This window comes from Poecilia formosa, unplaced genomic scaffold, assembly GCF_000485575.1.
Source record: "Poecilia formosa unplaced genomic scaffold, Poecilia_formosa-5.1.2 Scaffold232, whole genome shotgun sequence".
Taxonomy (NCBI): Eukaryota; Metazoa; Chordata; class Actinopteri; order Cyprinodontiformes; family Poeciliidae; genus Poecilia; species Poecilia formosa.
Window position 1 is genome coordinate 464,089 of NW_006800171.1, and position 22,279 is coordinate 486,367.

General features: G+C 38.8%; 4 protein-coding genes across 9 annotated transcripts in view; 2 read left to right on the top strand and 2 right to left on the bottom strand.

The window, feature by feature from the left end:
- Positions 1–10,876, top strand: part of lgr6 (leucine-rich repeat containing G protein-coupled receptor 6) — a 65,681-nt gene extending 54,805 nt beyond the window's left edge. For 4 of the 5 annotated variants that reach the window (XM_007568886.2, XM_007568885.2, XM_016680117.1 and 1 more), the window contains 13 exons: positions 790–861; positions 2,997–3,065; positions 3,507–3,578; positions 4,626–4,697; positions 5,077–5,145; positions 5,312–5,383; positions 5,611–5,676; positions 6,279–6,350; positions 7,067–7,138; positions 7,544–7,669; positions 8,012–8,166; positions 8,520–8,600; positions 8,688–10,378. In XM_007568886.2, the coding sequence (XP_007568948.1) occupies positions 790–861; positions 2,997–3,065; positions 3,507–3,578; positions 4,626–4,697; positions 5,077–5,145; positions 5,312–5,383; positions 5,611–5,676; positions 6,279–6,350; positions 7,067–7,138; positions 7,544–7,669; positions 8,012–8,166; positions 8,520–8,600; positions 8,688–9,832 (2,143 nt within the window). In that variant the 3' untranslated portion in view covers positions 9,833–10,378. Of the gene's footprint in view, positions 1–789; positions 862–2,996; positions 3,066–3,506; positions 3,579–4,625; positions 4,698–5,076; positions 5,146–5,311; positions 5,384–5,610; positions 5,677–6,278; positions 6,351–7,066; positions 7,139–7,543; positions 7,670–8,011; positions 8,167–8,519; positions 8,601–8,687 lie in introns of all 5 variants that reach the window. The other variant, XM_007568884.2, reaches the window with a different exon arrangement.
- Positions 10,877–10,955: 79 nt separating this feature from the next.
- On the bottom strand, positions 10,956–14,264 carry ube2t (ubiquitin-conjugating enzyme E2T (putative)). The gene is made up of 7 exons (XM_007568889.2): positions 14,096–14,264; positions 13,141–13,250; positions 12,752–12,821; positions 12,566–12,671; positions 12,361–12,459; positions 12,105–12,188; positions 10,956–11,239 (listed from the first exon to the last, which is right to left on the bottom strand). The coding sequence occupies exons 2-7, from the start codon at positions 13,247–13,249 to the stop codon at positions 11,123–11,125; spliced, it is 585 nt and encodes a 194-aa protein (XP_007568951.1). The 5' UTR covers position 13,250; positions 14,096–14,264; the 3' UTR covers positions 10,956–11,122.
- A 793-nt stretch (positions 14,265–15,057) lies between these two features.
- LOC103149631 (uncharacterized methyltransferase YdaC) lies at positions 15,058–16,882 on the bottom strand. The gene is made up of 4 exons (XM_007568891.2): positions 16,607–16,882; positions 15,807–16,063; positions 15,424–15,604; positions 15,058–15,338 (listed from the first exon to the last, which is right to left on the bottom strand). The coding sequence occupies exons 2-4, from the start codon at positions 16,059–16,061 to the stop codon at positions 15,142–15,144; spliced, it is 633 nt and encodes a 210-aa protein (XP_007568953.1). The 5' UTR covers positions 16,062–16,063; positions 16,607–16,882; the 3' UTR covers positions 15,058–15,141.
- Positions 16,883–16,972: 90 nt separating this feature from the next.
- Positions 16,973–22,082, top strand: etv7 (ETS variant transcription factor 7). 2 transcript variants are annotated; one of them, XM_007568893.2, is made up of 9 exons: positions 16,973–17,377; positions 17,563–17,701; positions 17,805–17,969; positions 18,048–18,224; positions 20,317–20,424; positions 20,531–20,674; positions 20,953–21,095; positions 21,216–21,316; positions 21,414–22,082. In XM_007568893.2, exons 1-9 carry the CDS (start codon positions 17,345–17,347, stop codon positions 21,601–21,603), a joined length of 1,200 nt encoding a protein of 399 aa, XP_007568955.1. In that variant the 5' UTR covers positions 16,973–17,344; the 3' UTR covers positions 21,604–22,082. The 2 variants fall into 2 exon arrangements, with proteins under 2 accessions (XP_007568955.1, XP_007568954.1); XM_007568892.2 differs by having other exon boundaries at positions 16,977–17,377; positions 20,305–20,424.
- The last annotated feature ends 197 nt before the right edge of the window (positions 22,083–22,279 follow it).

The following is a 22,279-nucleotide window of genomic DNA, read 5'->3' on the forward strand; positions in this document are numbered from 1 at the left end:
CCCCTGTATCCTCATCAAGAATGTCCCAGTTCATTTTAGTCTTCTCTTAATTAAGTAAAGTCTGCCACTAGCATTTGCTGAAAAAACAACCCCACACCATGATGTTCCCACTTACAAATATTGTCGGTATGGTGGTTTTGGGGTGGTCTGCAGTGTTTCTTCTGCTTCAGACAGGGTGTGTGCAATAACATCCCAGCAGATCAGCTTTGGTTTCATTTGATCAGACTGTATTTTGCCAGTATTTGATATGTCTAAATATTTTGCAGAAAACTTTAAACAAGTTTCAACTTGTTTATTTCTGTAGTGGACTCTTTGTGCAGTGAATGTTCATAGATGCCATTGTGGTTGAATGTATTACTTACTGTTTCCATGAAAACACTGTTCTAGTTAATTCCAGGTCTTTTTTGTTTTAAGCACTCGGCAAGAGATTCTTGGCTCTTGCAGAACTGATCCGATTATTCTTTTGACTCCTCAGTGAGAAATATTGTGCGAAGCACCTGGAGATGGCTGTTTCATTATGTAATAATAATCTTTTTGCCATAAATTGTCTCCAGTTTATTGCACAGAACTTACTTTATGGAGCAATCTGTGGTGTTAATTTCTTTGTATGTGTCAATTGCCTTGGTTGTTGCGTACATCCGGTGTAAATTGCAGATCAATAGCCTCATTAGAAATAAATTGAACTTGAAATATTTATTTACTATTCTGCATCTCTACCGAGTGTTAACAGGCAAACTAATTGGCTATTTTTACTCCCCAAAATCATGAATCTTTATGGACTTTTCCCAGGCATCTCCACAACAACCACATACAGAGCATGGGTTCAAGATGCTTTGAAGGTTTACAGAGTCTGGAGACACTGTGAGTATCCACAAAGTTAGAATATAAATACCTCAGAAAGCGAATGCAATTAAATGGCATAATTTCTCATACTGTGTGCAGTCTTTCCTCATACTTTACACACAATAGTGCTGGGTGTTATGAAGAAAGCCTTGAGATGTGTTTTTTATAAATCATATGTAACGTGTGCCAAAAAGTTTGCACTGTGGCTCTAAATTATAAAGTCATAATGATTAATGTACTGATAATTTCAGCAGGTGCTCGAGCAATTCGCAGAACCACAAGCGACAATTGAACAGGAATGCAAAGATGAAACGATCCACTTTGATTACCTTGAAGCATCATCAATGGAGTCCTCTGTGTTATGCTTAGTAATTGCTAGGCAGTAAGGTCAAGAACAGCACAGCGTGGCTCTAGCGGAGTTTTCTTGGAGGACGTGCCATAGCCTCAATAACCTAATCCTAACCACATGCCAATATGGAGACCGCAGAAAACTGACACAGTGAAAGAAAGTGTGAGAAGCCTCCTGCAAAATTCATGGTGGTCTGATGAAAACACAGTTTCTGGCATGCTGCTTTAACAACCTGTTGAAGTGTAAAAAAATTATGCATTATTTCTTTATGAGAATGTGTGTGGGCGAGCGAGCATATGTGCGAATATATTCAAGTACCTTTGCCCGTGCAATCATAAACGTATGGCTCGCTTTATACTCATGTTGAAAGCCATAATGCATGCTGGGAAACTCTGCAGAGGATGAAGGGAAACCAGAGAAAGTGAAAAAGAGATGGAGCCTTTTGGACAAGAATAGTGAGTGTTAAAGTGATTGGGCTGTCACAGGGCGGTAGAGACCGATGGTTCGGCAGGGTTAGATGACAGGTGTCACTGATGTGGAGATTGTGCTGGTATGAGGGGTTAATCTCCTGCAGCGGCTTTCTTTATGAGATATATGCATAACCGCAACCTACATCAATCCCTAGCATGTATGTGTGTGTGTATATATATATATATATATATATATATCTCATTAGCATGAGGAGCAGTTCAGTGAACTTCTAGAAAACACAACAGCATATGCAAACCGGACAAAAGAGCAATTATTTCTCAACCGATTTGGACGGCTTAATAGCATTTATGTGTATAAAAGTCCAGCATTTAATTTGGTAGAGAATGGGAAACTTTAAAAAATGTTACTTAAGTGTACAGCTGCAATGGCACACAGTACAAGTGTTCACATATGCAACGCTATTCATACAGACAATCAGGAACATCACTAGAGGCAATAAATGTTGCTGTTGCTGCCTCTACTTTGGATCCACATTTGGAGAGGGTCCTTTGAAAAATTAAGATGGTCAATATGACGTAGGGGACGCTCATAAGAACTGGGATGTGTCGTAGTTTGGCTAGCAAATATACCATTATTGCAATTTCGGTGTGCACAATATTAAAATCCATAACTTTTTTTTTTTGCTTAGAGTTACTTTTGTCTGAAAATGTGTATTTCAGAGACTCATTTAGATTTGCAAAGAATTATGTCAAAAAGCCAAAGTGTATAGCCTTACTTTCTTTAACACTAACCAGTGCTTTGACCACAAAGAGTAGAACAAATGGAGAGAGATTTCAGTTAAGAGTGAGGTGAGCAGCTAGCCCTTACCATGTAAAACCAGCAGCTCTGTGCAAAAGGCAATTTTAAAATGAGAGCTCCAGTACTTTATCATTCTTGCATCACTGTAGGCATTGCATAAAGACCGCAGAAGATCTCAGTGGCTTGTTGAAAAAGCAAAGTGTCTCTCTCTTTAAATCGGCCGGGCACTTTGCCAAGTGATTTTAATTTAAATAAGAAAAATCAACTTTTAAAAGGTTGTCTAACTTTGTTACACAAAAACTACACTAATCAGAGTGATTTCATGTGCAAACACATTGACATTAATTTCTCATTTAGTTTGTTTCTGGTGTTGTTTAAGCCTGATTGACTTGTCTCTGTCTGTTTTTTTTTGTTTTTTTTGTTTTGTTTTGTTTTGTTTTGTTTTGGGAATGGACTGGCTCCACTGTGCTACTGAGGGAGAACGTTGTTATGAAATGTTGATGCCATGTAGCGGGGCAAAATCGGACATAACGACTTTAGATATTATTTAACCATGACTTTATTTGACTTGCAGGGATTTAAACTACAATGATCTTCAGGAGTTCCCTATGGCAATCAGGACACTGAGCAAACTTCAGGAACTGTGAGTACCCGTGCACACACACACGAAAACACACCTGCCCGGCATGACTATCGTGGTTGTGTTATCCCGAGTAATCCCGTTAAGTGATTTTAATGTGGCACTCGGATACAATCTCTCTCGCCCCAAGCAGGTGCTGGCTACACACCCACGCAGCCACTCGCCCTGCACATACACACAGACGCACACGCACAAACCATGTTTTTTCCTCGGCTTCAGCAGATGTTTCGCAGCGTGCATATGTGTCACAGATACAGCGTATGTGTTGTGTGTTTACGTCTCATGTATCCAAAAATGTTCTTCAGCTGTGCAGCGGCAGGTGCAACGCGAGGGGCACATGACTCACACTCTCACTCACACACACATTGTCGCTCCTCCAAAAGGCCCGAAATGCAAAACATATTGATTGAGAGAATAACTAACATGATGTTTTTGCATGTTCAGGGGCTTCCATAACAACAACATCAAAGCGATTCCTGAGAGGGCCTTTGTGGGAAACCCTCAGCTCCAAACCATGTGAGTTTCATGCTTAATCACAGTGCTACAACTTGAACATATCAAATAAACACAACTGGAATTGCACGTCAACATCACTTACAACGCAGCTCATTCAAAGCAGATTACACAGCATGTCTCTACATACAGTTGAAACCAGAGATTTACATACAATGGATTTAAAAAGGAACGGAGATTAAATCGGATTAAATCATTCCTAATTTAGCTCAGTTAGGATTGCCAAGAGGATTTTCCTTTTTACTAAATGGCATAATAACGAGAAATAGATTTCTTTAGAACCCGAGCTTTATTAAGTTCATTTGTTTAAACCATTGTTCGCCAGTATAAACACCATGGGAATGTTCAACTATCATACTCCTTAAGAGGGTCAGTATGTTCTTTGTCCCAGACTTGAATCGGGTTTGCTGTAAAAATGTACAAGTCGGTCCCCAAACAAAAACAGAAGATCTTTTAAAGATGCTGGTTAAAGTTGGAAGGAGAGCAACATTAACTACAGCTAAATAAAACGACTCCAGTAGCAACACAAAAAGACAGATTGTATTTTGCAAATGTACTCCGGTTATGAATTTACATTGGGCAGAATTGTCCTGTGGTTTGACAGAACTGATATCAAAGTGTTCGCCCATAATGACTATTGTTGCAGTTATAGGAAAAAGAGAGAAGCCAAAAAGCCTGATACCAGCATTTCATCTATGAAGTATGGCAGTGATGGTGTCATTTTGTGAAGATGTTTGGCTGCAGAAAGGGTTTCTGCATGAGAAAAGAATATTGTGTAAATATTGAAACGTCTCAATAAATCAGTCATGATGTCAAAGTCTAAATCAACTTAAAAGCACAAATGGGTTCTCCGAATAAACAATGACCCTAAATGTACAGACAAACTAGCTACAAGCAAAACAGAAATTAATATGGTCATCCACACTGACATAAATCAGAAATTTAATTTAATATAGTGCAAAGAGAAAAAAAAATGGTTATTTGTGTTTTTTCATATAGTATATTTAAATATCTGGTCCCGACTGTATTTTTTTCCTCATTTTCTTGCAGTCACTTTTATGAGAACCCAATCCAGTTTGTGGGGAAATCTGCTTTCCAGTTCTTACCAAAGCTGCACACACTGTAAGTATGTGGTCAATAAAAGCCATTCCAGTGAGTTAGCGCAAACACTGTTTAAATCATCCTCTAGCCATTGCAGCCAGAGCTCAGTGGACATGTGTAATGGCCTACTGAATGATGTTGTGTTACTGTATTGCTGTGCCGTGTGCTGATGTGGTAAGAGAGAGTGTGCTGTAAGAACATGTTGAATAGTGTGACTTATGATGTCTGGTGAGAGGGCCAAAACAGCCTGTGTTGATGTTGGAGAAATAGCTTGATGGCTGCAATGAGCTGTTAGACAGGTTCTGCGATTGTGCATGTGTGTGTGAGCATAAGAGGGGAAGGGAGGGGAGAAAAGCAATTGTTTAGTTTTTTTGTTCTTTTTCTTTTTGCTTGGCATCAGTTCCTTGAATGGGGCAACCCAAATTCAAGAGTTTCCGGATTTGAAAGGAACAACCAGCCTTGAGATTTTGTAAGTATCAAACACGCAAAGTAATATTTAAGAAATTATAGGATGCTCTAAGATACGAGGAACAAAGGTTTGGCAAACCAAGCCAATTGCCTGTCCACCCAAATAAGACTGATGAGATTCTAGGATTTACTTGCTCTCCAACAATGTTTTTTTTTTTTCTCTATAGGACATTGACTCGGGCTGGTCTCTCAGCTCTTCCCCTAGACCTATGTGAGCAGCTGCCTCATCTCAGAGTGCTGTGAGTGCACACATATAGACAGGCACACACATGAACAGGGTCAATAAAACTAAAAAATGATAGAAAAACCAAATCAAGAGACCTGTGTCCTAAAGCCATCACTCAAATTCACCTCGAGAAATAGCAAAAAAATAAATGTGTAAATATAGCTGGTCATTGATTTCCAACATAGCATGTGATTTTTTTATTTATTTTTTTTAATCCATTATTTCTATGTACTGTTGTAGAGAGTTGTCATACAACCAGATTGAGGATCTTCCCAGTTTTTACCACTGCTCTGCACTTCAAGAGATGTGAGTTATTTTCCCTTTCTAAATTACTGTTTACATACAGGGATGGGCCGGATACCGGGAACAAGGTGGTTGTGCATTTTGAACAATTACATTTTTAAAACTGCTAAAGTTTCAAAGAGTTCAAAGTATACCCAATAAGTTGCTAGAGAAGCTCAATTTTTTTCCACATGTATGAAACATAAAATAAGGTAGCACTGCCCCTCCCCCATCTATTACTGAACACTGCTGGTCAGTTGGCTCATAGAAAAAGTCATTACACTTTTCCCTCACAAAAAAATGTCTGTCTGGAAATCGTTTCCTTGAAAATGCAAACAGTCTTGGATAGGCAACTAAAGAAAAGCCATCTCAACACATTAAACAATTTTTGAATTCCATAAACAGTAGGCATGTTTTTTGTATTACTTTAAACATGATTATATCTTAACTAGTCAATGTTTTAGGCTGTTTTTGCAGCAGTTTTCATTTTCTCTTTTAAACAATTCCAACTTGTTACAAATGTTGTTTGCCATATACGCCACCTATGTGTCAGAATTTTTTGTTCAACTTGTGTACATTTTGTTTACGTCACTGCATAAAAGCCTCTGTGTCTTTGTATACAACAGTGGTCTGCAGCATAATCAAGTCAGAAGAATAGAGTCAAGCACCTTTCAGCAGCTCACCTCTCTTAGAGCACTGTGAGTTGATCCTTGATCTATGTTTTTCTTTTCTCTCTTCGTCTCACATTAGTTCTGTTGAAATTCGTTGTCTTCATTGGAGTGGGTCAGTATTGAAATGACGTGAAAACGTTTTATGGCCAGAAGATCTAGATCATATGTTTGAATTTTGGCAGTAACTCCAAATTGTCCCAATGTTTCAGAGTAACTGTGGATATTTGAAGATAGTTGGTGTATACTGTATTCAATTATGCCATTTAGTGAATGAGGCTTTTAATGTAAAGTACTTTGACAGACCAGTAATATTTGATAAGTGATAGATAAATGAAGTCCATTTGTGAATAAAATATTTTGTGACTTACAACATGCCAATGAAAATAGCAAATGATATATGTATGGGAGCTTTTCATAGCTATTTCAGAAATACCAAATGGGTTGACCTCTTTAAAATATTAGAAGTATGAAACAGAAACAACATTAAAGAGAAGAAATAACTTTCTTAATGACTTTTAAAGATAAAAACACGACTAGTGAAAGATGAAAAGGCATTGGTCAAGTCAAAATGAGTATTTTATATTTCCTAATACTGACATCTACAGGATCAGACTACAAAGTTCCTAAACAGTTTTCATATCCAAATCCCACACTTTGTAATACTACATAGGAAGCCAGAATGATAAGCATAACTGTAACTCCAGTAAGTACATTGAGTTCACTTTATTGTTTTTCTCTGACAGTGATCTAAGCTGGAACACGATTGAGTGGATCCACCCAGATGCCTTCACCTCACTCCATTCTTTGATCAAACTGTGAGCAAAAACCAGATACACATCTCTCACTTAGCCTGTCATACAGTTTATCTGATTCTTTAGCAGTCCCTTCCCCACTTAAAATGGGTGACAAGGTTGTGTATCAGAATATATCAGTATGTCAGAAATGTGGGCGTAATCACTACGGGTTAACACAACATTTTTGGCCTTAACACATTTTTAGCCAACAATCTCATTTCAAGTCATGCCAACTTAAAATTGCATACTTTGAGTGAAGACTGAAGTTTGTTTATCTAATCTGATAGTAGGTACTATCCAGAGATAATCTGATAGCATGTCTGAACAGGTTAGAGAATCAAAGAGACTAAACTTTTTCCTTTTACTCTAAGGACTTCGCATGCATAACATTTTGCTTATTTTTATTTATATATTTTTTAAACATAGAGACCTGACTGAGAACCGCCTCAGCTCTGTACCAGTTGCAGGTTTAGGAGGCCTCACTCATCTCAAACTCAGGGGGAACAAAGACTTATATGAGGCCTTCAGTCCTGATCACTTCCCACAAATGAGGTAATGTACAAAAATATCACCTATCAAAATATGGCCTACGCTAAAAAAAATGTCTGCGCTTAAAGCCAGTTCAAAAATTCAGGTGGACGTGCTATACACAACCAGCAAAATACAAAGTACTGCTGCAAAGCATTTCTGAATTCAACTTGGACAATAAAAAAAGACATCTCAATTACAAAGTTAACTCTTTATGCTAATTTCTTTGAATGTCTGAGCCATAATGTCAAGGAGTCAAACCAAAAGCATTATGGTTTGAACCTCAAAGGTCGTACTTTGCCTAAATACCACCTGCCATGGAATCTTCTTCGTTATGATGATTAATATTGTTCCCATCTGCAACAGGGTGATAGAGATGCCTTATGCCTACCAGTGCTGTGTGTATGCATCCTGTAACACCTACAAGCCCACCACCCAGTGGGACACAGAGCTGAGCAACACAAATGAAGACCTTCACAAGAGGACGGTGGCCATGTACCCAGTCCATGCAGACACTAACTGTAAGACTACAATCCACACTCAACCACATTAAGTTCAATTGCTTAACCAAAAAGACAAACCTACCCATCACATGGTGATTAACAACATGATCAAAACCATAAAAACTAAAATTATATTACTGAGTGTACAAATTCTGTAACTATGACAAAGAGCTGTTAAACCTTGATATCTGTGTAATTGAGTTTTGTTCCACCTTAAATGATAAAAGATAGACACTGAAAATTGAATTTTATGAGTACCAGTTACCTCACTGAAAAACAACAACACAGACAATAGGCCACATAATATCCATACACAATGCAAAGAACTTCAGTCCTTGTATTTTGATCATATAAACAATCCTGTCTTCTAGATGACCCTGATCTGGAGGAGTTTCAGTTGGAAATAGAAGAATCCAAGTTACAGACCAGTGTCCAATGCACCCCCATGCCTGGTAGGTGACGTCTCAGATTTGATATGACAAAGCTTTCAATTTGCTGTGACAAGTACTGACAACAGTTTTGTGTCCGTTATGTCGCAGGTCCGTTCCGTCCCTGTGACTCCCTCCTGGGCAGCTGGCTAGTCCGCGTTGGCTTGTGGTCCATCTCCCTGGTGTCTTTGCTGGGAAACGCCATTCTGTTCCTGTCTCTCTTTGGATCACCGGGCAGCCTGTCGCCACTCCGCTTTATTGTGGCCTGTATGGGTGCCTCTAACCTGCTGATGGGTGTGTGTACATGCACACTGGTCCTTGTGGATGCTCTGACCCTTGGAGAATTCAATGACCATGGAGCCCGCTGGGAGGGCGGACCTGGTTGCCAAGCGACAGGATGGGTTTGGGTGTTTGCGTCTGAGGCAAGCGTGCTGCTGCTGACTCTGGCAGCAGTGCAGTGTGGTGCAAGCGTGACATGTGCCCGTGCCTATGGGAAATCACCGTCCCTTAGCAGTGTACGCACATGTGCATATTTCTGTCTCACCCTCTGCCTCACAATTGCTTCACTCCCACTAGTTGGAGTGGGGGAGTATGGCTCTTCACCTTTCTGCCTTCCGTCACCCCTTCCTACCCCATCTTCTCGCTTGCCATCCTCCCTGGGCTTCCCTTTGGCGCTCATAATGATGAACACCATTTGCTTGCTTATTGTCACAGGTTCATACATCCGCCTATATTGGGAGCTACTTCGGGGGGAGTGTGAGGGGTTGTGGGACTGCGCCATGATCAAACATGTCGCCTGGCTTATCTTTACTAATGGCCTTCTCTACATACCGGTAGCTTTCCTATCACTTTGTTCTCTTCTGGGTCTTCTTTCTTTGGGGGAAGAGGTTCTAAAATCAGTCCTCCTTCTGTTACAGCCCCTGCCCGCTTGCCTCAACCCTCTGCTCTTTCTTCTTTTCACAAGAGATCACTCTCAGTTGTTCTCCTGGTCTTGCCCCAAAACTCGCCCACAGCTGCGCCGCGACCGCACCTTGGACTCACTAGTTTCTGTGGAGACAGAAAAGAGCTCCTGCTCGGATTCTTCAACACAGGTGTCACTGACTGATGCCGATGCCATGTACAGGGAAGGGTCTACTCCCCAGCCCGGACGAGAAACAACCAGGTTTTCTCAGTGTTCCTCTACATCCTCCGTTCACCTCATCCCTTGCCAAGTACCAATCGCGACAGCCAAAGGAAGGGAGAGGGTGACAGAATGAGGAAGCATGGGGAGTTTGGATCAAGATGCGATTCTTACTATTTTTCCTTCTGTGCTGTGCTACAATGACTCACCTTATATCAATGAGCCCCTGAAACAGATGTTTAAAAATATAGGGGGGAAAATCTGGAGATTCAAGGACCGCAGCATTTCTGGGCTACCTATCTATAAACTCTTGAGAATGAGTCAACAAAAGATGTTGACTAGTAAAGAGAGATTGACAAGCGAACAGTCTTTCTGACCAGAGAGCAGGATGAAAAGTTTCTTCTTTTGCCAGTACTGTTGAACTAAGGGACAATTTCAGAGACTATCCAGCGGACCGAGTCAAACAAGGAGCTGAATAAACAATGCAATGCAAAAAAAGCTGTTAATCACATTGAGAATCAAAGCTACAGACAAATTAAAGGTCTACTCTGAGGGAATAAATGTTTATACTGAAATGTGATGAGAAATGCAGCTCAGAAATTGCATATTGTTTAATAGCATTTAAGTTTTGTTTTTAAATACAATTCTGTCATAGCATTAAGTTGTTTTGTTCCAAAAAAAAGGGGGGTATTGTCAATCATATAGCAAATTTCCCAAGTTTAAGCTAATATGTTTGTTCCAGAGCAGTTTTTATAGCCACATATAAAACTTTACAGCTGTGTAATAGAGCAATTTGTCTGAAATAAGTGGAAAATAATGCGAAACTGATCAGGGTTGCACATGTATTTTTATATGGTTTACATAATTATGCTCAAAAACATGCAACTTTGTCAAACAAGAGTTAAGCAGTCTTATGGTTTGAATGGGACGTAGCTGTATTTCTGCCAACCTTAGAGTAGGAAAGCGATCTTTATATACATACAATGTAACTACCTCTGAACTATGGTATTGACTCACTACAGCCTTATTGATGTTTGTCTCCTTTTTATAAACAGCAAATATATAATTTTATACATTGAGAAATAAAAATTTTAGTTTGTACAAAATAAAAACTTGTACCACTTAGGTTGTACATACTTTATATGTCTTTTAAACGTATGTTAGAATAAAATTATGATCAACATGTTGTATAAACTTGAACCTCTCTGCTTATGATACAAAAAAAACCCACCTAAACAATACACAACATCCATAAGGTGTAGATCCTCAAACTTTTATTATACACAAACACACAGTTAACTTATAAAGATTCAGTTCATGAAATGCATCTATTCAACATATAAGCAACACGTCAGAACAAGAAAGCAAAAAGAAAGGATGCTATGCTAACCAAGATCAGACAGCTAAAACAACTGAATGAAGAAAACTACATGCAAGGTCTCTTCAGCGGTTCTTCTGCCTCCTGCTGGGAACAGAGTGCATCCCGCTTCCGAGATGATAATTTCTGATCCGGAGCATTTTCTTTGTCGTCTCCCACAACTCTCTGATCAAGGACACACAAAAACTATTATTTTCGAAAAACTCTACAAATGTATGATATTCTGTTACCTAATGTAGACTATAAATTCAGAACAAAATTAGTACAAATTACAACAAACTCAAGATTTGAAACTGGTGCTTGAAGATCCAACATAGTAAAAAATATATATAAACTGCAAACTGTTAATGTTAGTCTAGTACATTTTTTTCCAGGTTATTCAGATGCATTGTTACATTAGTTGAGCCCACAAAGCTATTGGTAAAATCGTGTGGGAATTCTGAGAAGAAAGGAGCAATGGAAAAGGTGCTGCAAGCTAACTATATCCTAAAGATCTCAAATATGGGTTCAAAAATTATAATTTCAGTAAATCCATTCACTATGTGCAATATTGAGGTGATACTGCTGTGGGAATAAGTGTGACAACTTGCTTTGTGACACAACCAGCTCCTCACCAAAAATAGTCTTAACTTTTTTCAAACAAGAGTACATGGAACAGACAGAAAGCAAGTAAAGCTGCAGATACCCAGATGAAACATTTTTGAAAAACCTACAAAAAGACTCACAAAATGTCAATAAATAAAAAATCCTATACATAAATCTGTTGTATTTTGTCGTGCTTGAAGCAGAACAACAAAATAAGCGGTGCCCCAAAACCTTTGAATGAAATTTGACTTAAAATTGCAGAAGATACATTATCCTGTAGCTTATGTTCAATCTAGAATCCACAGCACAGCCTTGTGGTTCAAATGAACTACTACACAATCGGTACTAGCAGGACCGAAAATAAAGTATTGTGGAACTAAAAACATCCTATTCATGCACATATCAAAATGACAGAGGTAGAAGAAAATGAGATAATATGTCTTACTTTGTTTGTCTGAATTGCATGTTCCTGTGTCCACTTCTTGGCCTTCTCTGTGAAGAGGCATTTGTTGTACTTGAACTCTGATGACTGGATTTAAAGTACATAAATAAGCATTCAATAAATAAGAATCAAAAGACTTTCGATTTAGAGCAGTGGCAATATCCAAAAATATATTTTAAGTTCCTCCAAACCCTTAATGAAGCACCTCAAACACATGGTAATATATATGTGGCTAAAGGAAAACAAAAATGCGACTCACTATGTCAGCCATAAGTGGGTCATCTGGATTGGGCTCAGCCATGAGCAGTTGGATTGAGGTGAGGACTGTGGAGATATTTAGAGATGGTTTCCAGGCACCCTGAATAAAAACAAAACAAAGAAAACCCAGCTGATTATTGCATCTGATTTGAGAAAAGAAGCTTAAATAGTTGACAGCATACAAATTGCACTATACTTCTCACAACCTTTGGCGGGAGTTTAAGAGCATCATGGCAGATTCGTCCCGAGTTGTCAATGTTTGGGTGGTAGATTGGGGTCAAGAAGCGTATGTTTGGAGGTTCAAATGGATACCTAAGGCACATAAATAGCAGACCTGTTGCGTTTAAATGGTTACGTCGGTTTCATGAGTGTTCAAATGGACAGAAAAGTACCTTTCTGGGATCTTCACCTCCAGGGAGAAGAGTCCACCTTCATAAGGAGTTCCTACACCGCCAACGATCTCTGCAAGGTAAAGTGATACTAATGAATTACCAAGATAGAGCTGAATTGAATAACAGTTAATTAAATTTAAAAAACAGAGTTATGCAATTATATCCAAAAGGTTGTAAAAGTATCAAGGATTAAAATTTAGACCACATGGAGAAATTTAAATGTCTACCCAATACATGTTTTTATTTTGTCATACCCGGGAAAATGGGCATGTTTACGGTTTATCCTCATGTAAAGTTATAGCTCCCATCATTTCTGAACTGTCATCCTGACTATTGCTCCGTTATGGAAACATTTCTAACTGCTTCAGGCCCAGTGACAGTAAGCCTACGTGCTCGGAGGTCATCAATCCGCTCCTCGGTCTGCCAGCATGTTATCCCAGGAGGAGGCTCAGTGCTCAACATCTGAAGTTCACGCTTCAAACGGGAAGCTCTCTGCATTCTTTAGAGTGGGAAAAAAAAAAAAGTAAACTGAAAGCAATTTTCCCACACAATTATAAGTGGCGTCATGTAAACATGAGGGTGCGGCATACGACATGAAAACTGAACCCGACTCCACATCAAAGCAGTATAAAAATTGTGAAATTAGATCCTCGCATTCTGATTAGCAACCAACTATGAGACTAGTTCAGGATATCTTAAAACAGTTTACGGTTTTAAAAATGGGTGTTTTTTAGTTTAAGATTTGGCTGTGGTGACCTAATTCACAAGGCTTTTAAATTAGATCACTTTTGTTGAGCTTTTGAAATTTTTCACTAATATACTTTTACTAGTGCCTGTCACTTTTGTTGACTTAAAGCAATTTTGGTTTGCTTTGTTTTTTAAAAAAAACCTCAAAGGTTAAATCACAAACTTTGTACTGGTCCGAGGTTATCTATAGAATGTGTCTTAAATTCATAACAATTCTGTCAATGTCTGACCTAATTCAACTGTTAATTATTCTAAGCCGAATCTCAAGTAATATTAATATTGCTCACAGTTGTCGTAAATAAAACGAGGATTTGACTAGTTTCACAAACTCTGTTTTACATAGTATGCGGCCATTTTAAAATTAATCCAGTTCGGCGTTATTTAAGCGCCGAATTTAACGTCATTTTCACCGTCTTTGGTAGCACGTTTATATTTATAAGATAGTTGGTCATCTCGTCTGTATTTCTCTCGGTTGTTAACCGTCCATAAATAAGCTAACTGCTCAAGTTACGGTGCCCATGTATCAAGGTAATCAAGGTAATTTCTCCAGATCGTCCACACATAGTATTAGAAGCTCATTTCTTTACGTTTTCTTACCTGTCACACACGTTGTACTCACTGAAGAATTAAAAACTCGTAAACACAGAGAGGAAAAGGAGCTAAAGAGAGGACTGTTTTCGGATTTCCCTCTTCAGCGTCACACTTCTTCTCGTGCTGATCTTGTTGTGGTTGAGAAGGTGAATAGCGCCATCAACTGTTACGGAGCCGCGACAAAAATATGTGCACTTTATTCACATCAGTCTCTAAGTAATGGGGACTACAACAGATATTTTAGTACATCGTATTTGGAACTTATTCATTGAGTATCAACAAGTGGATTTTCGTTCTCCTAGATTCTCACAAATAGTCAATAAAAATATTGCCTTGCTATGTTCAAAGAGCATTTTCAAACAGTTTGAAAATGCATTTAATGCTTATCTTAGTTTGATAAATGCACATTGCATCATAACACGTATGTATTTGGCCAATAATGCCATTACTTATCAGTCAGACATTAAAAAAGGAAAATTAGGTATTTCCTAAATAATTTATCGTGTTTACATTTTGTTTTAAGATTTATTTTTGTGTTAATGCAATCACACTATACATTATTATTTTTCTTTAATTAGTCTCTCTCTCTACTGTGTGTTGTTTAGTTATTTTTTTTATTATTTACTTTTCTGATCATTCCATTGAGCTAAACAAATATAATCTTTGCAGTTAGCTGCTATGTTTCTTTCTGGTGACATTTCCATTGACCTGTGCTTTGTTCCCACACTCAAGCTGAAAGTGTAGCACTCCTTCCAATTCTCTTCATTTCTCAGTTTTCCTTCAGATTTTATAGAATGAGTCTTCTCCCCCCCACACCCTCACATTTTCTATTGCTTTTTCCTTGTCAATATGTCTAAGTTCAAACATTCAATTTGTAAAAGTATTGATGTAATAATTTATTTGGTCACTGATGTGTTGTTGTTTTTTTTTTTCCAAGCAGTACATACCACAATTATTTTCTCACAAAATTATTTCAGGAAAGGTTTATCTTTTATTCTTTAGAGTTACAAATATGACTTATTGATTGATTCATTCGTGAGTTAAACACTGTCTCACTTTAATGCCGTGGCATAAATAGCCTGAAAGGTTATGTTTCTGTGTTGCGTGTCTTCCATCCTGACGTCAGTGAAGCCAGAGTCTCTCAGAGCTGCCATGTAGGCCTCAGGGCGCCAGTTCTCCCCTGGCATCACTCGCTTAGCTGCTAAAACAGCTACATGGGAATGCCTCAGTGTTGTGACAATAAGTCCTCCTAGGGTGAAAAAAAGAAAAAAAAAAAAAAAAAAGTGTTTAAATTTAACCTTTTTTATGTACCTCAAGAACATAGTGTGTCTTACCTGGTTTCATTACACGGTGGATTTCTAAGGCTGCTTTCTTGAGGTCGGGCCAAAAGTAGTAGCAGTTGCAGTGAAAAACTTTATCCACACTGCTGTCCTTCAGAGGCATGGCTGAGACATCACAGTGATGGAGGCTCACTTTGCCACTTTCCAAAAATTCCTGCACTCGTTCTCTGGCCATCTGTCATGGCAGAAAATAAAACTATTTGAAGTTTCAAAAGGAAAATATCACCACTCTTTCCACATGTCTAACATCTACTTTGCCATTAATTAGTATTAAATGCAGGGATTGTTGTTTTTCAGGCACTTTCTTCATTAAAATTTGGAAAAAAAACAAAAAAAAACAACCCACACATCTATGTAATAATATGAAAACACCTCACCTGATGCATGTAGTCAGAGTAATCCACTCCGATCATGTGACCTGTAGGTGCAGTGAGGAGTTTGGCTGCTAACTCCAGACCCAGACCCGGGCCATGACCAAGCTCCAGCACCGTGTCCCCAGGTTGGATCCCACACAGCTGAACGGCACGCTCCTCAAGAACCTTGTTGCGAGTTTTGAACATCTTGCTGACCAACCACCCGACCACAGATCGGGTTGGCCTGCCCAACTGGCTCCCCAATTTTGCAGCCCACATGCCTGGGGACATTAGACCCCAGAGATTACACTTAGAATATCTGTGGAGCCTTTTTAATGCAAACTGATGGTAACACAAAGTAGAAAAAAAGTCATTGTCACCATGCCATGTTGAAATAAATCTGTTGAACTCGATTTTTGGGTCGTCTACTACCACCTTTGTTTACTCTTCTCTGAAAAGAGAACTTTGGACCACTGACTTAGCCCAGGTTTTTTTCTTCGTCGTCCAGGTTAAATGTCTCTTATTTTATTACTTTTGCTTTAAAAAAAACAAAAACAAAACAAAAAAAAAAAACAGAATAACTTAGCTTGGATGGATGATGTTGCAGCTAGTTCCTCCTAAAAATACTTGATTTTCTGAGTTTTTTTGCTCTCCATCTTTAAAGGGATTGTTTTTTGAGCGGTGTCCCGTAGGGAGCCCCTTCCAGCTTTTTTTTTTTTTCTTTACTTTTCCTCAACCTATTGCAAGTAACACCAACATGGCGGCTGTCGTTTTAAGGCTATGTTTAGTCCAGCCCGTCCCTCTCGCGTATATTGCATACTTACTTTCTTTCCAGAGAAACTCTCTCCAGCTCAAGTGTTTGAGCTCTTCCTGTGTTAGAAGAGGAGGAGCAAAGGGACGAGCTCCTATTCGTGTTTGGTCGACGCAAGCGCGTCTCCTTTCTCTTCCTTTTCACACCCCCACTGGTTTATAGCCGCCCTCGTCCTTCTGTTTTTGTCTTTACCCTTCATTTTTACCAGGAAGTTCCTTGAAATTAAATCTTTTGCTGTTGTTTTTCGACGGAGAAATGTCCTCGGGGCACAGAGACAGTTTACAAAATGAAATGGTTAAAAGGTTACATACAATTAAATGTTTTCTTTCAGTCCCTTCCACTTAATATTATTTAATACGCAAAAGTACGGGGGGTTAAAAAAAAAAAAAAAAAAAACCTTTACATGTAATATCTAACAAGTTACTTCTTCCATAACTGCCCTCTGGAGCTGCAGTCAGGTTTTTTTTTTTGGAAAGGTGCGCTTCGCCTTCCACCAATGAGCTTGTTTTGCACACACCCCCTACGGGGATTAGGTTTCTTTCGTTTTCATTTCCCGGAAGGGTCGAATGTGAAAATAGTGCAGTTTGTTTTATTTGTTCATCGACAACATCGTGTTTTCTTTTTAAAAAAAAAATAAAAAAAGGAGTTTGGGAAGGCGTGATGTAATTTTTTTTTAGTTACTCGACGAGTCAGCTTATGAGAAAAATAGTCCCGTTTTTCTGGTGCAATCTAAAAGATAAGGGACGTTTACATGGCGAGCGTTTCCCCGTCACCTTTGATCAAGGTAAGTAAAAGTCTCTGGGGCTAAACTTCCGACAGTCTAGGTTATTCTCCTAAACTTAAATCAGTTTTAATGTTTTATTAAACACACATAGTCAGTCTTTAACAGAAGCCAGTTTATGTTTTATTTTTAAAAAATGCTTTGTTTTTTTCTGCACTACCCACTGCACTTGTTTCCAATATTCTTAGCAAGAAACCAGTCCTTCAGCCATAATGCATGGGAGGGAGGTCAGCTTTCCTCCAGCTGTACATCACCCTCCCTCAAGTCAACCTCCTTTGCTCAGTCCTCACACTCAGGAGGATCTGTGGCATCTACCTGGAAGACTGAGTGAGATCTATTTTTGACCATCTTAAATGAAATGAAAACAGATTTTAATTTCTGCCCACAAATAGTTTTGCTCCACCTGTTCAAGTCAGTGTTTTCTTATTAGGAATAAATCCATCTCTGTGGGATAAGGAGGATGTTGCCCACTGGCTCCACTGGGCTCAGAAGGAGTACTCGTTACGCCGACCAGAAAAGGGGCATTTTGAGATGAATGGCAGGGCCCTTTGCCTGCTGACAAAAGAAGACTTTAGACGCCGCTGTCCGAGCTCAGGTACAATTTAATCTCTTGTTTTCATTATATGTAAAAAACATATATATTTTTAAATAATCGTTGGTGGTTTTCCTCAAGGTGACGTTCTTTATGAGATCCTTCAATGTGTAAAGCAACAAAGGAGGAGTGTTGTCTGCCAGTCCCCGAATGTTTCTGCTCCGGCGGTGGGTGGACACATTCAGGCTCCGGTCAGCAGCCGGATACCTTCTCACTCTGTCCAAGAGCCACAGTCTGCCATAGTCAGTGGGAGCCCAGGTCAGAACATGGACTTCTAGTCTCTTTTTGTTTTAGCCACACTAGAAATGTCTTTTGATCTTTTTTTTTTAATTATTTTTTTTACTAAGTGAATTGCACTGAGTAAGTAACATTTAGTAACATTTGCAAATCAAAACCTGCGTAGTGTCTTGTAAAATTTTGTACCCCTCTTTAGACTTTTTCACAACTTTTTTTACCTTGCAACCACAAACTTCAGTGTATTTCATCTGGGCTTTATGTGATGGACCAACACAACGTAGTGCAGAATTTTCAAACTCAAATAGTTACATATCCAAAACACTATGTGTGTATTCATTAAGAAAACTAATGCTAACACACCATCTTTATTTTGAAACATGGAGGTTGCACAACAATGCCGGGCGCTTCTTTTTGGCAGGAACACAGAAGTTGAGCTGAGCTGATGCAAACATGTACGAAGATAAACACAGAACCATGTGGGGACAAATCATATTAAAGATTACAAATAAACCCCAAAGAAGATAGATTAGGGTGGTCACAGTCAGTAAGGACAACACCTCCAAACATAGTGCAAGCAGTCTAATGGGTTTGAATGACCAAGTAAAAGCTCAAACATGTGTTCAGCTGGCAAGGCCACTGTTGTTTACAGATGCTCTTCATCTAGTATTAGTTTGAACTATTTTGCAAAGAAGAATGGACAAGAATTTTAGCTGGATGTGCTAAGCTGGGAGATGCATAACCTAGAAGGGAAAGGTGGTTCTTCGAAGCATTCACTAAAAAGGCTGGTGAATATAAATGCATATCACAGCTTTTAGATACTTATTTGTAAAAAAAACAAACAAACAAAAAAAAAAAGTACCATATTCCACCTTTCTTTTCCTCCAAACATATCCACTATTTTGCATAAGTTTGCTAGCCAATAAAATCCTTTTTTGGTTCGTAGCATGGTGAAATTTGAAAAGGCTTGATGCTTATGCAAAGTTTTCCAAAAGCACTGCAAAGCTAAATTTGTTCTCCTTATCAGGAGTAATGTGTTCAACTTGGAATTTCTTCAGTTGCATTTTGGCAAGCACAGACAAGAAAAACTAAATCCAAATTACAGCATATAAAAAAAAAGCGTCTTAAGGAGCATTAGGGTGGCATTTTCCAAACAGTAATTTTAGAATTAAGGAGATCCAGCTGTATGATCACACTATGCTAAAGTCAGTTCAAAATCCGGAAAAGAAACTTAGTAGAAAATTATGCAACATGTTTAAAAAAAAACAGAAAAAAGAATGCAACGAAGCATTTGCAGAAAGTTGTGCAACCAAGTATATATTCTTGTAGAAAGAAAAAGTACGGTGAAGCAAGTACTATAAATTCAGTGTGCTCAAATTCAATATTTGTTTTTGGTTTGGTGCATATCAAATCAGACTTGTTTATTCTAGAATGTGTTGGCTAGGAAACATGTCTAAACACACTGATGCTACCTTCATGCTCTTTCTTGCTGCATTTGTGAAGAGTCAAATCAAATTGCCTTATCTATGCAACTTACCATCACGAGTATCAAGAACTCATTTTTGACTTTCATTTAATGCTTTTTCCTTCAGCAAGTTATTGACGCAGGTGTTGCAAAATGCCTCCAAATAATGTTATACGTTACCGTTTTTAATTGTAGTGTAGCAGTGAATTGATTTATTTATCACAGCTCTTTCGACCATTTTGTTCAAAAAGAAAAGTGTTAACTCAAATACCAGTAACTTATGAGCTGCCTAATTCATAAAGCTGAACATGAGTGCAGTTGAGCCACATGCATTCCTGTTCTTTGACCCAACCACAAAAGGGTGATTTCCATTCTAGGAAGACGGATGTGTGCTAATGGGAGGTAGCTGCATGGATAGTTGGTATAACCTCACAACTCTATCGTCTTCCTTTTTGTTTTGGCTTTATTCAATGCCTTACAGAGAGCCCCGTGTAAACCGATGAGAAAATATCTTTTTTACGTTAAACTTGAAATTGATGTTTGATAACTCCTGTTCATGTAAGATTTTGAAGCTGTTGCAAGACACTGGTTTTACTTTCTGTTTAGCTTTTCACATTTCCTCATATTTCACTCTGACAGTTTTCCTTGCAGCTTCTGCAGCTGTTGTAGCTACTGCAAGCAATCAGCCTGAGCCCATTTCTCCTCTCAGAGAGCGCCCTCCTGTTTTTTACCCTTACTCTGCTCCACTCACTCATAACAGTGAGTATTTAAAAACAACTATTCCAGAAATACTTGAATTCTCTGTCCTGCTGTATTGACCAAGATCTTTTGTTTGTTTTATCTCTTTACTTTGCCTCACTCATAGTTGGTTCAGCAGCTGTGCCTGCTTTACCTCCAAACCAAATTCAATCACTTCCTCTAAAAGAAAGCGTGATACAGGAGCCTCTCAACCTATCCAGCCGAGAGAGGCCGAGGAGCCCACTGCACAAAGCCAATGGACGCATACCAGGTACTGTCAACCTGGTTTGAAGAGCTGAACGATGATCTTAAGTTGTTTCTGTGGCCTCCAAACTTCTTGGATCTCAATCCATCAATCATACAAAGGAGGACATGGAGAATAATCCATGCAGGTTTCCCCATTGAACTTGCAATATTTTGGTGTCAAATACCACATCACACATTCAGGGGTCCAGTTAAGCCTATGGCCTAAATCTATGTCTTTTGTGTCCTTGGGATATCTACAATGGGCGAAAGAAGCTTAAACAGACATAATTTGTGTTTGACCAGAGTGCAGACTGCTGTGGGACTACGTGTATCAGCTGCTGTGTGACGATCGATACCAAGACTACATTCGGTGGGAAGATCCCGACACACACGTATTCAGGGTGGTTGACCCCAACGGACTGGCGCGCCTCTGGGGAAACCACAAGGTGAGTCACCAGTTCTTCACCTCATGAGGAAATTGAACAGATTAAGGAAAGGCAAGGCACACAGAACCGTCATTTCAAGCAGTGCAGACTTTTTTAGTGGCGTCTTTACTCCATTGACAGAACCGAGACAACATGACCTATGAGAAAATGTCTCGGGCTCTGCGGCACTACTACAAGCTGAACATCATCCAAAAGGAGCGAGGACAAAAACTCCTGTTCAGGTCTCTGGTGATTTAGCTTTTTTCACCAGTAAGCTATTTTCTCCTCTCAAAAACCTAGCAATATCATGCTTACTGTTTTCCCATTGATTCCCCTCAGGTTTCTGAAACTCCCCCAAGACATCAGGAAGCACCAAATTGACACATCCGGGTCCCCTGACCATACACCACCTCAGGATGTGGACTTTGCAGACAGCAGTCCTTTGCAGGATCTCAGTGACGATCACTTTGAGGTTTCGCCCGACCGAGCTTCTCCACAGCCTCCCCCGACTGGTGCTCCAGTGGGATAGAGAAGAATAACATGCAGCTTTAAATATTCAGGCAGAACAAATAAATATATATATTTATATATATATATTCTTTTGACAGTTTCAGTTTTGAAAATGATCCATGCTTGTACAGATTGACTTGAATATTCTAGATGTTTTCTGAGGTTGCTTTATGTGCTGTTCATCATTTTACATGTGAATGAACACTAACATTCAGGTAAAAAGAAATATCTTGATTCATCCATAAAAATCATTGTAGCACATATGGGTTTGTTAAACACAATCACAACATGATTTCTGGGTTTATCTTCACAAACCATTCCAGTCTGGTATATAAATGATAGCTGAAGCAGGGGCTAACTGTGATCAAACAAAATTTCTGCTGGTTCTTTTGTTTTAATATTTTTATATATATACACACATATAATGAAGAATTTCTTTTTGTGAGAGTTTTGGATGTTTGCTTTGCTTTATGGAAATAAATGTTTTATAAGACAGTCAAAAATTTCTATTGCTGTTCATAAACACAGAAAGTTACCAAAACATAGTGCCTTGAAAAAATATTCACAACACTTGAACTGCTGCCGCCATGTTTTACAAACTATTAGCTTTCCACCACATATAAAGTTTTGAATGTATCCCAAAAAGTAAAGTTTAGTTGGTCATCTGACAGAAGCCTGATGTTTCACTTGCATAT